This window comes from Lissotriton vulgaris, chromosome 1_1, assembly GCF_964263255.1.
Source record: "Lissotriton vulgaris chromosome 1_1, aLisVul1.2, whole genome shotgun sequence".
In the NCBI taxonomy this organism is placed as follows: domain Eukaryota; kingdom Metazoa; phylum Chordata; class Amphibia; order Caudata; family Salamandridae; genus Lissotriton; species Lissotriton vulgaris.
In genome coordinates this window covers 2,109,079,529-2,109,099,071 of record NC_141685.1, presented here as the reverse complement: position 1 = coordinate 2,109,099,071, position 19,543 = coordinate 2,109,079,529, and the positions used below count along the sequence as shown (strand labels likewise).

The 19,543-nt window shown below is 42.3% G+C and overlaps 1 protein-coding gene across 4 annotated transcripts in view; it reads right to left on the bottom strand.

Annotated features, from left to right (window-relative positions):
- PARP11 (poly(ADP-ribose) polymerase family member 11) overlaps positions 1-19,543 on the bottom strand; it is a 123,661-nt gene that overhangs the window by 86,554 nt on the left and 17,564 nt on the right. For all 4 annotated transcript variants that reach the window (XM_086921441.1, XM_086921449.1, XM_086921467.1 and 1 more), the window contains exons 5-6: positions 8,272-8,347; positions 6,614-6,686 (exon numbers count right to left, since the gene is read on the bottom strand). In XM_086921441.1, coding sequence (XP_086777567.1) covers positions 6,614-6,686; positions 8,272-8,347 — 149 coding nt within the window. The remainder of the gene's footprint in view (positions 1-6,613; positions 6,687-8,271; positions 8,348-19,543) is intronic.

The following is a 19,543-nucleotide window of genomic DNA, read 5'->3' as shown; positions in this document are numbered from 1 at the left end:
CACTATTTTTTGAGAGAATGGAGCCCATACTTAAGCCTTTGCGATAAGTTATTGAAGGGTTTGGGGGCATCACATCTCCAATTGTGGGATCATCTTTGACAAAGTGCCAGTTTCTTCTGACTATACTCCTGATTTCCTTTTCCTGCTTGGAGAATGTCAGTACTAGTCTGACTTCATTGGCTTTGTTACATTGCACTGTCTTTGATTTCTCATTGTATGTCAACAGATCACCTCTATTTTTAAGCCTGGATTTCCTTATGGCAGTATTCAGTATTTTGGCACTGTAGCCCCTGTCCACAAATCTCAAAAAGCTTTCATGTTGCTTAACAATCATGTCATCATTATTGCTGCAAATACGGCGGATGCGTAGCATCTCACCGTAAGGTATGGATTTGATTAAATGTTGGGGATGGGCACTCGTTGCATGTAAAAGAGTGTTACCTGCCGTCGGTTTCCTAAAAAGGGTACTGGTAAGAATGTTATTAGATATAAAAACATGTACATCTAAAAATGTCACCGATTCCCTGCTTACATCAGAGGTAAAATGCAAATTAAGATCATTTTCATTGATTTCATGTATGAAATTTAAAACACTCTCCTCAGAACCATTCCATACAATAAACAAATCATCAATAAAACGAAGCCAACAGGTTATATTAATGATCCATAGCTACTCTCAAACTGATTTTAGTGCTTATTAAATGGAATATTGTAAACGTGTGCTAACCTATGGGAGAGCCAGCTTTGCCAGAAGGAAAAAATGACACTGGAGTTTTTTCACTAAGAGGACATATACAATATATATATATATATTTATATTATTTTTAAGATACCATAACTGCCATATAACTGCCATATGGGCTTTAAGACCTACATTAGGGGGGGGCTTTAAAGGTTTATTTGCCAGGCTGAAATGGCAGTTCAAATTAACAAAGGCTTGGATCAAGCCGAAACGCCTCTCTCCCTTTTAATTTTGTGATTGAGGCGGATCTGATCTATTAAAACAGATGCCGTACCTTTACTGCCCAGAGTACGTGTCTCCTTCCATATATCCCTCTGTGGGAGCTGGTTGTTTGTGTGTATGTGTATATATATGTATATGTGTATATATATATATGTGTATGTATGTGTATATATATATATATATATATATATATATATATATATATATATATATATATATATATATATATATATATATATACATACATATCGCAAACAGGTTTTTCCTTCCACCTCCACCAAAGCCTCAGCGGCGAAGAAAGAGACACGAACCGCTTCTTTTCTCAGGCAAGATGTTTTATTTTAACCTAGAAGCAGTCAACAGATGACGCGTTTCGGGCTCAGGCGCCCTTGTTCACATAAAGGCTGTATGTGGTTAAAGCCATTTTTAAATAATATGCCCTTCCCACCAAGGTCACGTGTTCAGGAAAGAAAACGATGGACATAGCAAATAGACTACATGATTCGTACACAATCAACGTAATTTAGCTATCCCTTCATGCCATAAATCATTTTTACATGACCTTAACACCGTTTCCAAATACATCATTATATATATTGGAAATTTGTCGTACTGCATTATAACGTCATAAAAGCTTTTTCTGAAATTACAATATAATTTCAAAGCGAAAAATTTCATTTTGGCAATTTTTCAAACATTCCTGGATAAATCCAAATACACATAGAAGAGTGCAAAAATTCATAATAGCTGCATAAATGCATATAGCTATAAACTGATTTGTGACTTTAGTTGAAAAAGGGGATATACAAAAGGATAAGTGCATAGTAAAGCTGCTTCCCGGATTTTTCTACAAATATATACCCTGTGCAAATGATGTGTTACGTGCAAAACATGTTAAAAATGGTTGAAAGATAAAGATGCATCTTTCAACCGGACCTCAACTGAGATATGACATAATACAATGTCTCTACCATAGTGTGAAAAAGTGAGGTAAACACTAAACAATCGTCATAATTCGTATGTCAAAGAACATTCAACATTTCTGTATTGACCACGAAATTGACAATACAAACACAATCAAAAAATCGGATAACAATATCCCGATTAAGCAGAAAACAAACTCAAAAGTTGTACAGTGTGTATCTTATCATTCAGGGCAGCAATCAGAATACATAATTACAAGCATGTGTACATATCTTCGGTGTTATTCAGACCATTTGGGCATTTGCTATCGAAGTTAAGGATAAATTTCGTTTCCAATCTCCTAAGCAAAGCTTCTCTGTTCCCCCCTCTGCGTGGTTTGGGGACTGCTGATACCACATAGTATTTCAAACAAGATAAGTTGTTACTGTGAACTTGTTTGAAATGGCGTGCCACCGGATAATTGGGATCGCTATGTAGGATGGCACGTAGGTGTTGAAGTATTCTCTCATGTACCTGTAGCTTTGTACTTCCGATGTAATTAAGTCCACAGGTACAGGTGAGAACGTATACTGCAAACTCAGTTTTGCAGTTATAGTCTCCCATTATCTTATGTGGTGTAGGACTGAATGGAGTACTGTATTCTGTTGTGCTTACCCCGAACTTGCAAGCCCGGCATGAGGAGCATTTGTAAAAACCATCTTTGGGTTTTAACCAATTGGGTTTAGTTCTAACCTCAGGGCTGGTGAGGTCTAACACAGCTCCCATGTTTCTCCCTCTGCTGAATGTTATAGTGGGGCTAGATGGCAAACTCATTTTCAGAACCGGGTCAGTGAGTACTATACCCCAGTTCTATATATATATATATATATATATATATATATATATATATATATATATATATATACACACACATATATATACATATACACACATATATATATATATATATATATATATATATATATATATATATATATATATATATATATATATATATATATATATATATGAGGTACGTGGCGCTCCTTTAAGCAACAGACAGCATTCAGCTGAACAGTGGACAACAGGAACCAGCAAGACCCGTAGTTGGTGCAAATATTTTTATTTTAGTATTAAGCCCAGCACCAGTCCGCCATGACGCGTTTCGGCTAGAGATAGCCTTGATCACATGACAACGTCACGAGGGCTGATCACCCTTTTAAAGTGCAATGTGCCATCACATGGTAATAGAAACAGAAAAAATACTGTCAATGTTTCTAAACCTCGAGACAAATAATTACGTATATATATATATATATACACATATACATATATATACATACAGCACGGTCTCTGCAGAAAGACAAAAATGTTCTCCTGTGGTCCGCTGTCGCACAGACTACGGCAAATGTCAGCTCAAAATCTGTGAACATCGCGTTTAGTGCTGTCAAGAGTTAATGGATTCTAAATGTTAAGATACATTTGGGGAGGTTACCCCAAAGGTATTAGGGCTAGGTACCAAAGGTTTAGTAGATTGTAAGGGTACATTATTTTTCCACTTTGGCATTGTCCCTCTGGAGATAGTATAGAGATGCGTACAGGTGACTGATAAATTACTTCACTCCCCTACCACATGTGTTGCCTTTGGGGTATTAGAGCAGGGACCAAACAACCCAGCTTTGGTCTAAAGAAATCCCTAAAATCAGCATTTTGATATCAGAATCCTTGAGAAATGGGTTTTGCATGGTTCTAGTAATTTTTGTGGAGGGGATTTTGCCAGTGGAGGCTGATTAGTCTCAGTGACACTAGCTTGTTTGGAGAGGTACTGAGGTAAAACACACCTTCAAAATCTTGGCAGGGTGAAATGGTTATCCAATAGCGGAGGTGGATAAGTACTATCGCTTGGTGCTTTCCAACGAAGGGGTACTTTACAAATGTGTACACACAGAACACCATTTCAAGTGGGGGTTGGGAGGCATAGAACAGGGGAGGACATACACATAAGGAGTGATGGATATTTCCTAATTGGGTGCCTTAAGCCTACTGGGTAAGGTGTGCAAGACTGCTTCTGATGATGGTCCTTTTCTCCACTACTTCCATCATAGACATACTAGTTCCCCCAAACTATTACATTACACAACTGGATCGATGTGATAGGCCAGGTGGTGGCATTGCCTGCATACAGAGGAACAATATCTCATTGAACCGCCCCAACTCCCCGGTGCGCTCTTCCTGCGAATATCTATGCTTAGACATCACTAATAATAACAAGCCAATATGCCCACTACATTCATTCTACCATCCTCCAGGTAATAACCTCACCTTCGTTGAACACGTAATGGCCATCCTAGCCACAAATGTCTGACAGCAGAACAGTCAGATTTTCATGGGGGACTTCAACCTCCACTGGAATGACCCTGATGACCCAGGGGTCAATAGCCTCAAAGCTTTCCTATCCGACATTAACTTCTCCCAAATCTGTGACAGCCCCACCCATGAAAAAGGCTCAACCCTCGATCTAGTAATTTCCAAAGCGGACTCCACCCAGTTGGAATCGATCCTCCAATGAGGCTGGTCTGACCATCACATCATCACTTTCCATATCAATTAAGCAGTTAAGCTACTCTCTGTCCAAGCCACGAGAACGAAAATCTGGAAGTGGAACCTAGAAAACATCAATCCTGCCTCCCTCGCAACCGCTAGTCCTATCTTCACGCCCCCACTGGTTGGATTAAATGATGTTCATGAACTGACCAATCATTACTTCCACTCTATGAACACGGTACTAGACAACCTAGCTCCCCTACAACTGAAAAGAGTCACTGCAAAATACTCAAACCCCTGGTATGATGGAAGACAAAAGAAGACAGAAAATCACTAAGAGCAATTGAAAGACAATGCATCCATGGCCCACCTCAAATTACTAACAAGCACAATAAATTCCTAATACAAGAAGAATTGACAATCAAAAGCTGACTTCATCTCCAAACAATCAGACCAAGCCAAGAATCGACACAAAAGATTATTCGAAATAATCAAATCTCAATCTCAGGGTGTCTCCAACACCTCCCAAGTTAATTCAGAAACACTCCCCAATTGCGAGGAATTTGCTTCCTTTTTCACAACAAAGACAGAAAACATAAAGACAATTCCAATTCCAATCAGGTTTTCGCTCAGGCCACAATACCGAATCAGCCATGGCCCACATAATAGATGACCCATTAAAATACTGGATCAAAACAAAGCCTGTTTGGTAATCCTGCTTGACTTATCCTCAGCCTTCGACACAGTCATCTTACTAGACCTCTTGAAACATAGAATAGGACTATCTGGAATGGTTCTAAACTGGTTCACTTCCTTCATTCAAAACAGAACACAAAGATTCAAGATCAGTCACTTTGGGAGTACCCCAAAGATCCTCCCTCTCCCCGACACTCTTCAATTTGTTTATGGAACCACTCACCGAGCTTCTCGACTCCTTAAATATCCATTATAACATGTACGCAGACAACACACAACTCTACATTAAGGTCCACTCACTTGAAGACATCAAGTCCCTTAATTCAATGCTCCAAAAAACACAGACCTGGCTGGCAAAAAAAACACTTGAAACGAACACCCCTCAAAACAAAATTCCTCTTAATCGCTCCCCAAAGCCAAACAACCATTATCCGTGAGTGGATGAAGCACTTAACAGCACTCGACCTCTCACTATTGATTTGGCAAAAACACTAGGAATAACTCTGGATAATAAGCCAAATATGCAGAATCACAAAAAAAAAAAAAAGAAAAAAAAGAATCACATCAGCGCTGCAACTAAAGGAGCACATTTTCAGATGAACACCCTGAGAAGACTGAAACCCTTCATACCAGCAAATGACTTCAAACAGGCAGTTCAGACTTTAGTAATCCCTAGAGTGGACTATGGGCGTATCGCTCTCTGCGGCCTTCCCAGATCAACGACCGCCCCTCTAAGAGCCTCAATCAATGCAGCCGCTAGACTCATCACAGGCTCCAAAAGAAACGGTCACATTTGCCCTGACCTTCGTGCCCTCAACTGGCTACCTTTTGAGACCAGAATCCATTTGAAAATCGCCTGTATATGACACAAGGCATTGCATCACAAAACCCCGAGATACCTAGCGGAGAAACTAGTACTATCGGGTGGTAACTGAACTACTAGGTGCTCCGATAATATTCTACTGAAACCACAACAGTTTTCCAAGAAGAAAACTTATAACCGTACCTTCTCAGGGATGGCTCCCAGAATTTTGAACGCCTTGCACCCAACGAGACTGAACCCATCCGCAGCATTTTCAAAAAACAAAGTGAAATTGATTCGCTTATCCAAATTCACCTGAACTATTTTATACAATCTTGTAGATATGTGTCAGTCTGTAATAGTAACCACCACTTTATTCACATAAGTCATTGTATTTTTATGTTTATGTCTATCACCTATATTTGCCCTGTAAAGCGCTCCGATACCCGCAAGGGTCTTGTTCGCAATATACAAACATTCAAAATAAATAAATAAATAAAATAACATTCCCCAGTTGATGAATTCCCAAACAAGACATATGAACCCGGTGAGGATCTAATTCCAACAAATTACTGCTATTCAAAAAGCATTGGTAAACCTCACTTATAAGCAAAAAGCAAACAAGAGAGACAAGGTTTTTTTTAGCCAACTGGAAACCACGAGTCAAAGTCAAGTACAGAAATGCAAGCCATGCAGATTCTTACTTGGGAAGGTTCTTCTTTAGTTACATTTTCCCAGTGGGAAGGTATAGGAATTGACTCATTTCCACAGACGTAACTTCAGTAAAGAAAACAAAATAGAAAGAATTAGAAATATGCTTTAGACAATTAGAAAAAACAAATCTGATGAAGGAAAGAGATAAACAGGCATTTCGAGCTGCTAATTTCTGTAGCATGTATTATTTCCACTTCCTCTGCTAAAAGGGATCTGGTCCCTTATAAGGCAACATAACTGATATCATGACAATCACATACACACCAGCAAATAACTTCTCAGAATTATAGTTAAAAGCTATTATCGGAAATGATACATTTTCTCCTTCTAGGGTTTTTAATCAAGCATTACCTTCAAATAATTTAAAATTAAGGTATTTGCTCCTCCCAAAAGCAGTTTGTATGTGTACATTTGTTTTTTCTGAAGTGCTCTTTCAACCCCAAGTGGCCTCTTGGCTCTCGCTGAATGTTTCACTAGCAAACATTAGAGGAGCAGCTTGAAATAGTTGCTCAACTGCTTGGTCTGTAGCTACTTTCAAAAGAGTATCTGGTTCTCCAAGTAGCTGGGCTGTAAAGGCAGAGAGTTCCAAAGCCATGGCCAGAAAACAGAGCAACCATCAAAGTGGGTTTGATATTATTTGAGAATTAACAGAAGGACGCAGGTCTACCAGGAACCATCAGATCCAATTTTGAAACACGAGTAGGATCTTTTGAGATACTAAAACTAATGAACAATGCAAAACATTTAAAGTTGGCTCAGCACTTCCCCCTCAACCACTGTAAATTGTGCTACGTTGCTGGGATACGACCTCTTTTAAAAATAAATAATAGGTTTAAAACAGTCTATTTCAAGACATTAAAGGCAAGCAAGGAAATAAACAGTGAGGCAAACAAAATAATCCATTTGCTCTGTTGATGTGAGGCAAGACCAAGGACACAAATGCTTTAATTCTTTGAATGTAAATGGCAAAGTCAATAATATGCTAATGTAACCATGAAATATGACATTCTACTGTATAGCATAAAAAATGAAAGTGAGGTGAAAGTGTATGCAACAGCAAAGGAACTCAAATTATTAAACAGCTGCACTACTCAGTTAAATATTTAGAAAAATGGTGTTCTAGAATGATTATCTAGACTTTTAATCTAAGAGTTCCTCTAGATTTCATAAGCATGGCAGTTAAAAGTATTAAAATTAAAGGAGCAACAAAACTACTCTACAAAAGAGGTGGTGTTAGTGATGTTAAAAAACGACAACCTTATAAGAAGGCTCATGAACACTTTACAATCAAATTCATGCAACTATTCAGAGTTAATTTCTGATACCGGGAATATTAGTTTATACAAAAATGTATTAAAGCTTCTAGATTTCAATTTAGCCTGCATCCAATACGGCTTTCCAACTCTCGATTAGGAGTAATCTATTACTGGGTTGCAAGAAATGGTCCAAAGTCTCTCTAGTAATTTCTATCCCAATATCTGCTAGACACCAGCTCAACACCATGTCTCTATCCACTTCTTAGCTATTGAGGATGGAGTATCAGAGCAACTGAGCCAGTGTGTGGTGATTAGATTACTGGAACAAAAAACACATTTGCAGGTATCCTATCAGCGATGCACTAAAACTGCATAGCTTTCCTTGCACTTACCTGAATGCATTAATAGAAAACGGTGCTCGTTTTACTGGACGCGATTTTCCAGTCGTCACGTTAGTTTGTTTCATCTCTGTTTAGAAAATACAAGCGTATGAAGACAAATGCATTATTTAAGCCCAACAAAAAAAACATTTTAACATTATTTTCCTCTAGGTGGAGACTTAAATAGTTATACAATCAGGCAGGAAGGTTGATCAGTTCAGTGAAGTGATCTTTAAGCATCACACTTTAAGCAGTAAAGATGTCCCTAATACTCATTTCGAATAGTGACAGTACCCTATGATTATTGAGATGTACCTGGGAAGAACGAAGCAAGAGTGGAGTGCAGTAATACAGAACTTTACCTTGAAGGCATTTTAGACCAAAATGAAGAAAGGCATGGTAGATGATGGACACCAATGTCATGATAAATGGAATTGCTGTTACTCCACGCCACCAACCCTGACGTGAACGGCTAGGAGAACTACAGCGCCCAGCAGCCTGGACGCTGACGTTGCACTAGTGCCCGGAGGCGCTACAAAAGCACAGAGTGCCTCCCGCAGCGCGGGCGGCGCACGGGCACCCGTCAGAGCCCGAAGGAGACTGGGCTGGGCCATTTCCTTTGGTCTTGTAGTAAGATCATCCTGCCGTTTCGGGACTCGTGTAGGAGCTGCTCTATAAGGTGGGTGTCCCCATCGTACAATTGATCCACATATTGCCAGAAGAAACTACTCAACGACAGAGTTTTACAATTTGTTTTAATTTCGCCCCTTGTAAAACCCCCAAAGCAGAATCTATACTACTATTATAAAGAGAGAACGGTGTCCTTTGAGCAATGGTAAACTCAAAAAGTACACCACCAATCGCAACACCCAATACAGCGTTGGAAAGGGAAGGTCCAGGAGATGGACATAGGCTATATAAAAAAAAACATAATTAAAAAATTTACCATAAAAAAAAGTAGTCCCTTGAAAGTAGCGCCGGCTGCGAGGTGAGTCATGACATCAGGAGTGAGGGGAGGAGCGGCGTACGCTGATGTCCGAGCATTGATTGCAAAGAGCGGAGACTGGAGGACTGGTGAGACGTGATTGGAGCAACCAAGAGGCGAAGAAAGGGAGACCCGATAAACGAGAGGCGTGTGGCGAGTAGCAGAGAGGGTCAGGAAAGGGGTCACTCACTTGTGTGATAGTCACAATGCAACAGCACTAGGAAGGGGGCGGAGTGACGTGATGCTGAGGCGGCCAGGGAGCAGGTATTGAGGTACAAAGACCGAGCGCACGGGAATGGGTGCTGTGACAAGGTGTAGTAGATGCCGCGTGGGAAGGGGTGCTGTGACAAGGTGTAGTAGATGCCACGTGGGAAGGGAACAGGTATGATGTATACAGCCAGCTGGAGCGCAAGGGATATGGCAGAAGGCTTGAGAGGGCTGGTATGCGTAGAGAGAACCAAATAACGGCTTTTGCAGTACGATCATCCTTCAGCACAGTCAGAAAGTCAGTGAGCAAACTAACAAGAGTGGATATGATGCAGATGTGTCTACAGAAGTCGAAAGAATGCTGCCCTAGCATCTAAAAAGGTGACCAGGAGGTGGAAAGTGGGCTCTTATGCAAACCCAAAACATGGTCTGAAAGAAAAGGTTTAAATACACCCAGAGCCTAACCTATCCCTTTTTCTACGTGCAGGCGGGGGCTCTGATGCCTAATTGCTCCCGGACAACGTCGGGATGGGCTGCTAGTATATTATATTGTGACTGAATTCTTGTCCCCTCTCCAAATTGGCTATCTAAACTGACCCACAAGGAAGCCCCCGCTGGCCAACAAAAATGGGGAGACTTATCTCCTCAGGGAAAAAAGCGTCAGTATCTACGCAATCACCAACAAGCCACCAGCCTACCTCGATCAACAAGATGCTTCAGAGGGCCATAGGGGTGGTTTCAAATGAGATTAAACTGGCTTATCGATTACAACAAATTTAGCCTTACCGACCTTTAATACTGAATTGCAATCTTTTCCGCCAGTCATCAATCCAGACCCCCCCCCAAGGTCCCAAGTTAGAACACGTGCAATAGTACACAACGTGCAAACACTGGACTTGCTTACTGGGGATACCTCTCTGGACTCTCGAAAAAGAGGGAATGTTAGAACTGCTGCAAAAGCTGGGAAAACTCAGAAGAAGGGGGCCAAGGATCCCGCATAAGATGGGGTACCAGGAAATGTAGGGCTGGGGGGCATGTGAATGAAAGCACAGAAAAACCACAGTTGGTGTCAAATTTGGTCAGGGACCTGCATTTGTAAATAAGAAATATAATCAAGGAGGAGTTGACCACTCTGACCACCAAGGTAGATAATCTTGCATCCTTACTAGATGAATTCATTAGTAAGGCAGGTCCTAGGGAGAAAGACCCCCACCACCAGACCTAGCCCCTAGCCCACCAAACCCATCTCAGAAATGGCCATGCTCTAGTAACCCTCTGTAATTCGACTCCACAAGCCAGGGCATTAGGGAAGAAGTAGTGGCTCACCTAAATACATCTAAAACCAACTAATAGCATCACTAGCCTGGAAAGCCGGGAACTAAGGTGGAGGTGGGAGACTGGTAGACAGCAAGGATCCCTAGCAGACGATTCCCAAGCGGGAACAAGTATGCAAAACTTGGGTTCAAAGTGCAGAACTAGAGAGGGGCAAGATCTGCGAAATGTGTCCGCAGAGGGAAGTTCAGACTTACCATACATCAACCTCCCCCTGGACTCTACACCATATGTTATTATTCTAACAAATGTGCCAGAACTCAAAAAGGGGCAAAGGGAATCGCATTATGAGCAAAAAAACAAATGTATTTTTTGGCTGTCTCAACCACTTCATTTTTCCTATAAGGATGAGAGTGAGATTTTATTCACGCACAGGGTGAGTTGGGTGGGCCAAAGAGCAAAAGATTTAGATGGTGATACCATTGTGATCAATTTTAGAAACCCACAGGCTGTCAGGTCACTCCTAATTCGAACTCATTACAGGTACAAAGGGTACATTAGGCCCCTTCCATCAGGGTACTTTTACCCCCCCCCCAAGACTGGCTCCAGTAAATAATCTATGGACACTCAGTGGAGGATGGCCCAGACGCCAATATGAGCAAAATTAAACCAGGAGGTAAGGGCATATGAATCAACCACTTTTTAACCTTACACTTGCAAATAGATACGCACCCTTGGATTCCGTTGACTGACTAGGACGAACACAGCAATTAAATTCGGAATCAAGGGAAATAGAACAGATAGCAAGGAGGGCTGAGGGAGTAGAAGCTACCTTTAGTGAGAAAATGGAGAGGCCCCCCCTAATCACATTACATCAGGCACACCTCCATCGATAGCACAAACCTCCAAAGCCTCCATGGGCCACCAGCAGCTGATTCCAGTTTTTACAACTATTAACCCTGGCAACAAACCTCAATCCCAGATTTGAATGCCCGACAGACCCAAGCCTGGACCCCCTAGGTGCTTCAAATAAACACTCTCACATTGACCCATTCTCTTAGGGCTTGTAATGGCCGAACTACATCCGATTCCCCAGCAAACCACACTTATATTAGACCCGGAAGTTCTTCCATTTTAGATTACATCCTGATGGATACTAAATCTTGATGTTGGGAGATCGATTTTAAGGTTATACCTAGACATGAAAGCAACCAAAATGCCCTGGTCTTAGAGCTCATATCACCTTGCTCTAAGGGTGTCCAAGTAGGTAAACCTCATTTAAATGGGCCTAGGTTAACCTTTACCGGTTGTAGGATGCAAGTGAAATGGGGGCCATTTGTAATTCCCAGGATAAGTTGGTCTCCCTTTATAAAATTGTCACTCCATACCTTGAGGTTGCCAATCAATTTAGTTATGCAACAGTCGCTAATACAGTTATAGCAGAAATTGGTAGAAACCACAAAAACCTAGTGTGTGACTTGGCAAGCGTCTTTTTTCCTGTTGTAAAATCCAAACAAAAGGTGTCTATGGACCACTCCTGGTATAATGGTGACTGTCGAAGGGCTAAGCAATCACTGATCCTAGCTATCAAAGCAAAGGACAAAAAAATAATGTTAAAAGATAAGCGAATAGCCTATAGAAACACAATCAATGCTGCAAAAAAACAATGGGAGGGTGACAAATGAGAAAGCATGAGGGCGGATTTTATGTTCAAGGGACATGCAAACCTTTTGGAACCTAGTAAACACCGGTTGCAAAGAGGGCAAATCGGCAATACAGCCAAATCCTGGGGCCGAAATATGGAGGTCCCACTTCAAATCTTTATATGCAAGGGGAGAGGAAGAAGTAGGCCACGTTATGGGCACACCAACCTGCTTTCAGCATTCTTCCCCCAATGCCCCAGAAATCTCTTTAAAAGAGATAATGGCCGCATTGAACAGTTTGGCTCCCGCAAAAGCGCCAGGCTTAGACAAGATCCCAGGCGATGTTTTTAGGACCAAACCTATTATTTGGGCCCCATACTTCCGGAGCCTATTTAGTGCTCTTCTTCAAGGGATGCCAAGTCCAACGACCTGGTTGGGGGCAGAGATTATTCCGATTTACAAGAAGGGCTCCCACTTCTCCCCGCTAACTATCGTCCAATTAGTCTCATAGATGTTTCGCAAAAAATATATGCAAGAGTACTTTTGGATCGATTAGCGAGGTGGATGGAGGAGCATTCCATACTTAGTCCTTATCAAGCTGGCTTTTGAGCAAGGATGTCCACAATAGATCAGATTTTAAGGCTGCAAATCTTCTATTTGAAGACAGTGCTTCTGGAGGGCGACAGTCTTTATCTGATCTTTGTGGACCTAAAAATCAGCATTCGACCTGGTCCCCAGGGATAAATAATGGTCAATTTTTTTTAAGTATGGGGTCCCTCCGTACCTCTCATCAGATGAAGCAGCCCCACGAATTTAACTATGCACAAGTCAGATATGGGAAAAATGGTGAGCTCACAGATCCTATAGTTATAGACAGAGGGGTAAGGCAGGGGTGTGTTTTAGCCCCAATGCTCCTCTGTCTATTTATTAACGGTCTTGTGGATGACTTGATTCGTTGGAGGAATGTAGATGCCCCCAGGTTGGCCCTGATGTTCGCTGATGACACTTTGCGTCTATTCAAATCCACGATGGGAATTCAGCGGGCCCTAGATATTTTCCAGTCATTTTACAAAAGCAGGGGCTTTGATTTAAACTCTTTAAAGACCAAATACGTGGTTTTTAATACAGGGAACTCCACACATCCTAATCCCTGCTTAGATGGGAAACCACTGGGAAAAGTTACAGTTTTTGATTATCTAGGATTAACCCTCACTGATAAAATGCAGTGGCACGCACGCACAAATCAGGAAGCCTAGAACTTAAACTGTGTCAATTTATGATTAGGCTAGAGTATGCATGCACCTCCTCTCCCTGCCCTCGTTTTTTTTTTACCTGTGTAAGCACTGTAATGCATCCAAAAGGCATTGGGATCATTGTGCAAACCCTATATTTTGTTACCGGCATGATCAGTATTTTAATGTACTGGGAGGTGCAAAGATTAGAAAAATCATCAAAAGCTTGTATTTTCCCCCTTATCAATACTTAGTTTAAAAAGTGAATATAAGAAGAAAAAAACACTTTAAAATGTGTTCTAGAGCTGCTCTAATGATTCGTGGCCGTTAATTAAAAAGAAATAAAACAGAAAGGCAATGTTAAAAATTAATACTGATGATTTTAGAGAAAGTTCAATTGAGTACCATGTCTAGGCCTTTCAGAATCTTACAACATGAACAAATGGCCAGTATTTCTCTCTGGGACAAGAGGGAACCCGAGGGGGAAGCAGGCCTAGCAAACTGCAACTAAAATATTCTGAGCTACCAAACTTGCTAATATTAACAATATTTCTTTCATATTAAGATGTGTCTATATTCTACACTCTGAAAAGTGAATGATGATCAGAAATGTGATAAATGTTAGTTCTCTCGTAGAAATGTGATACATTTACAATTAAACAACAGAATACCCGTTTACCCGCAGGTGAGAGTGCATGGCTAACTAGGCATGTTCTCTATCCAAGTACAGAAATTCAGTATTTTCAGTAGGAAGGCTAGTTCATTTACAACTAATCAGGATATTTTCACATAGTTCAAACTGTCATATTTGTTTACTTGGTCAGTTCTATAACTTGCTGTCGCCAGCTTGTCATTCAGCAGCCTTAAGCTCGCTTCAATTCGAATTTTCTTTTCCTGACTGACAAAATGGTCAAGGGCTCATTGATGAGGATATTGATTGTCCTGTGTTCTGCTGCCACTATTTCACTCGCATTCCTGTTGAAAAGAGAGTTGAACTATGCATTTCAACTATTTAAAGTTAATTGTTTTCTTTTACTGTAGCTCCAGCATCTTCCCGCAGTAATATGTTTTGAGTATGACGGTTAAACCCCTTGATGTTTCTGTTTAAAAGTAGTGTGTAAATTCCTTTGGACTAGTTCATTAGCTCATATCACATACACGAGTATGAAATAAGTGTGTTTCACTTTGATTTAGCTGATCAATGTTCAACTATTTATAGCAGCTTGGGCACCAAGGCAACCCACATTTAAGCTGTTTTTCAGTAATAAATAATACAAAAGAATGAAGCAGGAATACATTTGGTAAAGGCAGTAAACAGACTGTAATGAACAAGCTGCTAGTTGAAACATCCAACTAGTTGGCATGTTAGACCTTAATATGCCAGGTACTAAGACCTAACAAGAATAGTGACATTATTACTTGTGGAGGACTACCATCTACCCCAACTTTTAATCCACTTTCCTACATATGTAACTATTACCTTTCACCTCTGCTATCAACTTTTTCTTAATGCGAATTTAAGAGGACATACATGATGATAACATGAAGGTGAGGTTAAATGCATGATAATACAAGTTTCAATTTATCCTGTGAAACAGCATAGGATTTACAGCTCTCAGGGTTAACACTGAGAATTAAATGGGGTTGGTATGTAATGTAATTTCATCTTGTGCCTCTGTCATCAATTTCCCCTTCATTTAAATAGAGGAGGAATTAGCTGATGATTACAATAAACAATTACATTTGGGAAGAACTACAAGATGATTTAATAAGATTTGAAAATCTCAAAATAATTATTAAGAGATAAGTAATTCACATTAGATAAACTTTGCTTTTTACCAGTTTTTAGGTCGAACTTCAAGACTTGTTGTATATACTTTGTATATACTTTGTGGCCTTACAGCCCGCCCAATGCTTTTCATTCGTTTGTTTTTGTGTCCTTTAAAAATCCTTGCTCCCAAGTGTTTAATCATTCCTATTTGTCCCTCCTTTTCGGTGACTGTTTACTCCCACAGAGCAGCGCACCAGTACTTGTACCCTTCAATTTTTCCTATTGTAGCATTTTTTAGGGACTACTTTTCCCTTTCTCTAAGAGCATTTGAGGCAAGTGGTCCATGTTTTCAGTGGCTCTGAGTTCTGTAAACAGAGTAGTTTTTTTAGCCGGGGACAGATAAGTGCCTTGCCTAGAATTACAGAATGTTGCACCCCACACCTCCCTATCTCCCCTGCATCATTTGCATACCTCTTCGCTGGGAGTGAATTATGGCATTCGTACCCACTTCAGGGAATGCCCTCTAATAAAAATATGCCCTGCGTGAATAATTGAAATCTATGAGATTGGTAGTCTGGTAGTAACATGGGGCCCGATTAGGATGGTGGTTGGATCATGGTGGGAAACGAGACCCCACGACAAGCTGTTGGTGGTCCCACACCCTGAATCACGATGAGACCGCCTTCAATGCGGTCGACAAGTGTATATATTGTATTGTGGCAGGTGCTGCGGCCTGCAGCACACGCCGCATTACAAAATATGCACCCCTTGCATATTTCTGCACTATGATAGTGGAGGGATATGTTGGGGGCGACCTAGGTGCCCCCCCAGGGGCCATGTCGGAGGGCCAGGGAGGATGAAGGGGCCCACTTTAGGCTCTCAATGTCCCTTTCTGCCAGCCTTTTTGTGGTGGGTAAACGGCCGGCGGGAGGGGACACTGTAATCTCTACTGGGGTGCATGGGAGGCAACGCCACTTTTATAGGGATACAAGTCCTCCAACAGACTCCTTGAACCCGTCGGATCCGTGGTGGTCAATCTCCAACCCTACGCCCGCCATCCTAATGTGGCATGCAGTAATCAGTATAATGATGGCAGTGGGACTGCCACCAAAGGGCTGTTGGTGGCGGTCCCACCCATCATCATAATCAGGCCCTTCGTTACTTGTTCACTCCGCATTCACTGGAAAAATGTATTTGTTCATGTTGAAAGGACATACTTGTTTTAAAGCGGTTGGGCCTGTGGATGAATAACCCAGTGCAATGGAGCTAGAAAGCAGACATCGCTGCAACGTTAGCCGCCATGTACGAACAGGACAGCAGTAGTTGCGGGCTCAGTCTCTGCTGAGACCTGGTGGTGTTGACGCAGTAATTTAGCATCAAATCTAACTCAGGAAACTTCGTCCCTCAGCTGAACACTAGGCCTCCGCAGATGGTCTGCCTCTTTCCTTCGCTTCCAGTTCCAACATGACGACAAGGATGTTCTTAGTCCTTCCTTTTTATCACGTCCCTAACTGCAAGGCCTGTTAACTGCACATGACGTCACAGAGAGCTACAGCAGTATTACGGGGAGCAGAAGGGAGGAGCTTCCATGTCAGAGGAGAGGGTGGGGCAGCTGAGTTAACAGAGGGAAACCCCTTGACAGATGAGCAGAGAGAGGCCAGTGATTTATAACATTACACACCAGGTGGGGGAACAGTGTCCAGGGCACAGGGATATATGCAGCCCCCTACTGCTGCCTCAGCATCACCAGCTCGCCCCAATGCAGGTCTTTACAGGGCAGTGATAGTGGATACTGCCTCATACCTGCCCTATGCAGGGCAGGGAGGGGCATTGCCACATACTTCAAGTTCATCCTATCCCAACTGTAAGGCTATTCAGGCCACCAGTGTCCTGGTCCTGCTGCTCCTGCATCCCCAGCCCCACTCAAGGCCCCTACTGGGCAGTTACAGATGCTGATGGCTCATACCTGCATACTGCAAATCAGGGAAGGGATTTAGAAGTACTAAAGGCTCATTCTACCCCACTGGAGGTTTGCTGGTGCCACTTAGGCGCTGAGTCTCCTGCCTCCACATCACTACCGCCCCATTAAAGCTTTTAGTCCTCAGGAGTTGCTTCCCAGCCTTACCATACTGACTGCAGGGCTATTCGGGCAGAGCCAGAGCCCCTCATCACTGGCCAGGCTACAGGGTCATTCAGAGCTTCACAGCGTCAGCCCAGTTGCCACCATCCTACTAGCACCTCATCTATACCACTAGCTAGGTCCTGTTTGTGCATACTCCGATGGTGCCTCTGGAGTGCTTGGTTTCCAAAGGTGCCCCAATGGTGTTTATGCACTGTCTCAGTGAATTTAACCTTATGCAGGGCAGACAGCTATTGCTTCCTAGGCTGACATTGGACATCTGAGTTTCTATACTGCCTAGGGCTGACAACTTGCGTTGAACAATATCTCAAGTGTGGCACTAATTATACAACAAATTATCTTAAGGAATTACAGGCATTGCTGTTGCCTCATATATATCATACCATGTCCAGCACAGTACACCTGCACCCTGATGCCTTTTGCTCCTTTTGATTGAGCTACTTTTTGAGAGAAATTTCATATTGCGTGGATAGCAAAATAAAAGACAACATACATCTTCGTGCGAAAATTTGTTCTGGTGTGTGTCAGTGCTCTCACCAGTGTGCATATCCCTAGAAAAGATAATATAATATAATCCACATTTGTAAAGTGCACAATCACCCGTAAGGGTTTCTAGGCGCTGGAGGCCGTCGGGAAGATTAAGCAAGTGTCACATGGTGCTGGGCTAATCTGCCACCGGTGCCGGGATCGAACCGTGATCCCCAGATGCCGGAGTCAGTCACCCTAGCCGCAGCGCATTTAGGTTCCGTCATGGCACTACACATGGTAAAATCTGATTAATAAACTATTAAATACAATGCAAAATTATAGTAAGCGTGTCGATACAACAAACAATAAGACAAATTCATCCCACGTTTACTTGCCCATTTCAGAAAGAAGCTGTAAAAATAAATCAAGTAACATGCATCAAGCCACTCCTGCCATTAATCAATATCGGTTTGTTTTGATTGCATCACTGACAGGCGCAGTTAGTGAAGGCATTATTTGAATAACATTAAATGTAATCATCGTTCAAATTCCTTTAGGTTGCAGACTTGCCCTATCTATGCATAAATAGCATTTCCAGTGTTCATTAAATAGCACGGAAGCCCAACCTTCAGTGTGGGGCCATTGGCCAGTGGCATGTGAAGTAACAGAAGATGTTGCAGCACCCAGGCTAATGTGCAGGCATGGCTAAAGAGCTTATAAGGTCTCAAGGGTGAGAACTAGCGGCTATGCGAAACTTCTTGGATAAAGTTGTTGGCAATGTTGATCATAGCCTTGAGAAAGCAATCTTTCATGAAATGTGTAGGTTGTAGGATTGAATACATCATATTTGGGAAAATTGTACTACTTGAACTTAAGTATTTATAAACAAAGAAGATTACACAAATTAACTGGATCATAATGGGTTTATGGACTGTTATTTGATATGGCTTAGTATATGCCCTAATAATATTGAAATTGCTATAAATATTTACGTTAACCCTCCATTATAAATAATCGGTTGCTAACATACCAATGGGGACTGGTAGTGGAGGCTTTGGTGCCGGGCTACGCACTTAATTACCCAACACTTATGCACTTTTATAAGTGGACTAGCAGCCCGCCCCAGCGTTGCCTGGGGCAGAAAGGGGCTGGGGGCAGTACACTCACTCCCGCCCCGACCCCCTTCCGTCCCGACCCGACCCGACCCCCTCCCGTCCCGACTGCCTCCCGCCCCCACTCCTCCCGCCTGCCCCTCTGTGCACACCCGCTCCCCTCCCGAATTCCTCCCGTCCCGGCTTCCTCCCGCTCCGACTCCCTCCCGCTCCGACTCCCTCCCGCCCTGATTTCAATGTTTACATTACCTGAGCTGCCGCTCCGCTCCTCTTCGCCATGACGCGCCCATGCTCCTCAGCTCCATGTCCGCCACTCCTCCCGCCCTGATTTCAATGTTTACATTACCTGAGCTGCTGATCCGCTCCTCTTCGCCATGACGCGCCCACGCTCCTCAGCTCCATGTCCGCCGCTCCAACACGTCGTCATCACGCACGTCGTCGCGTCGCGGCCAGC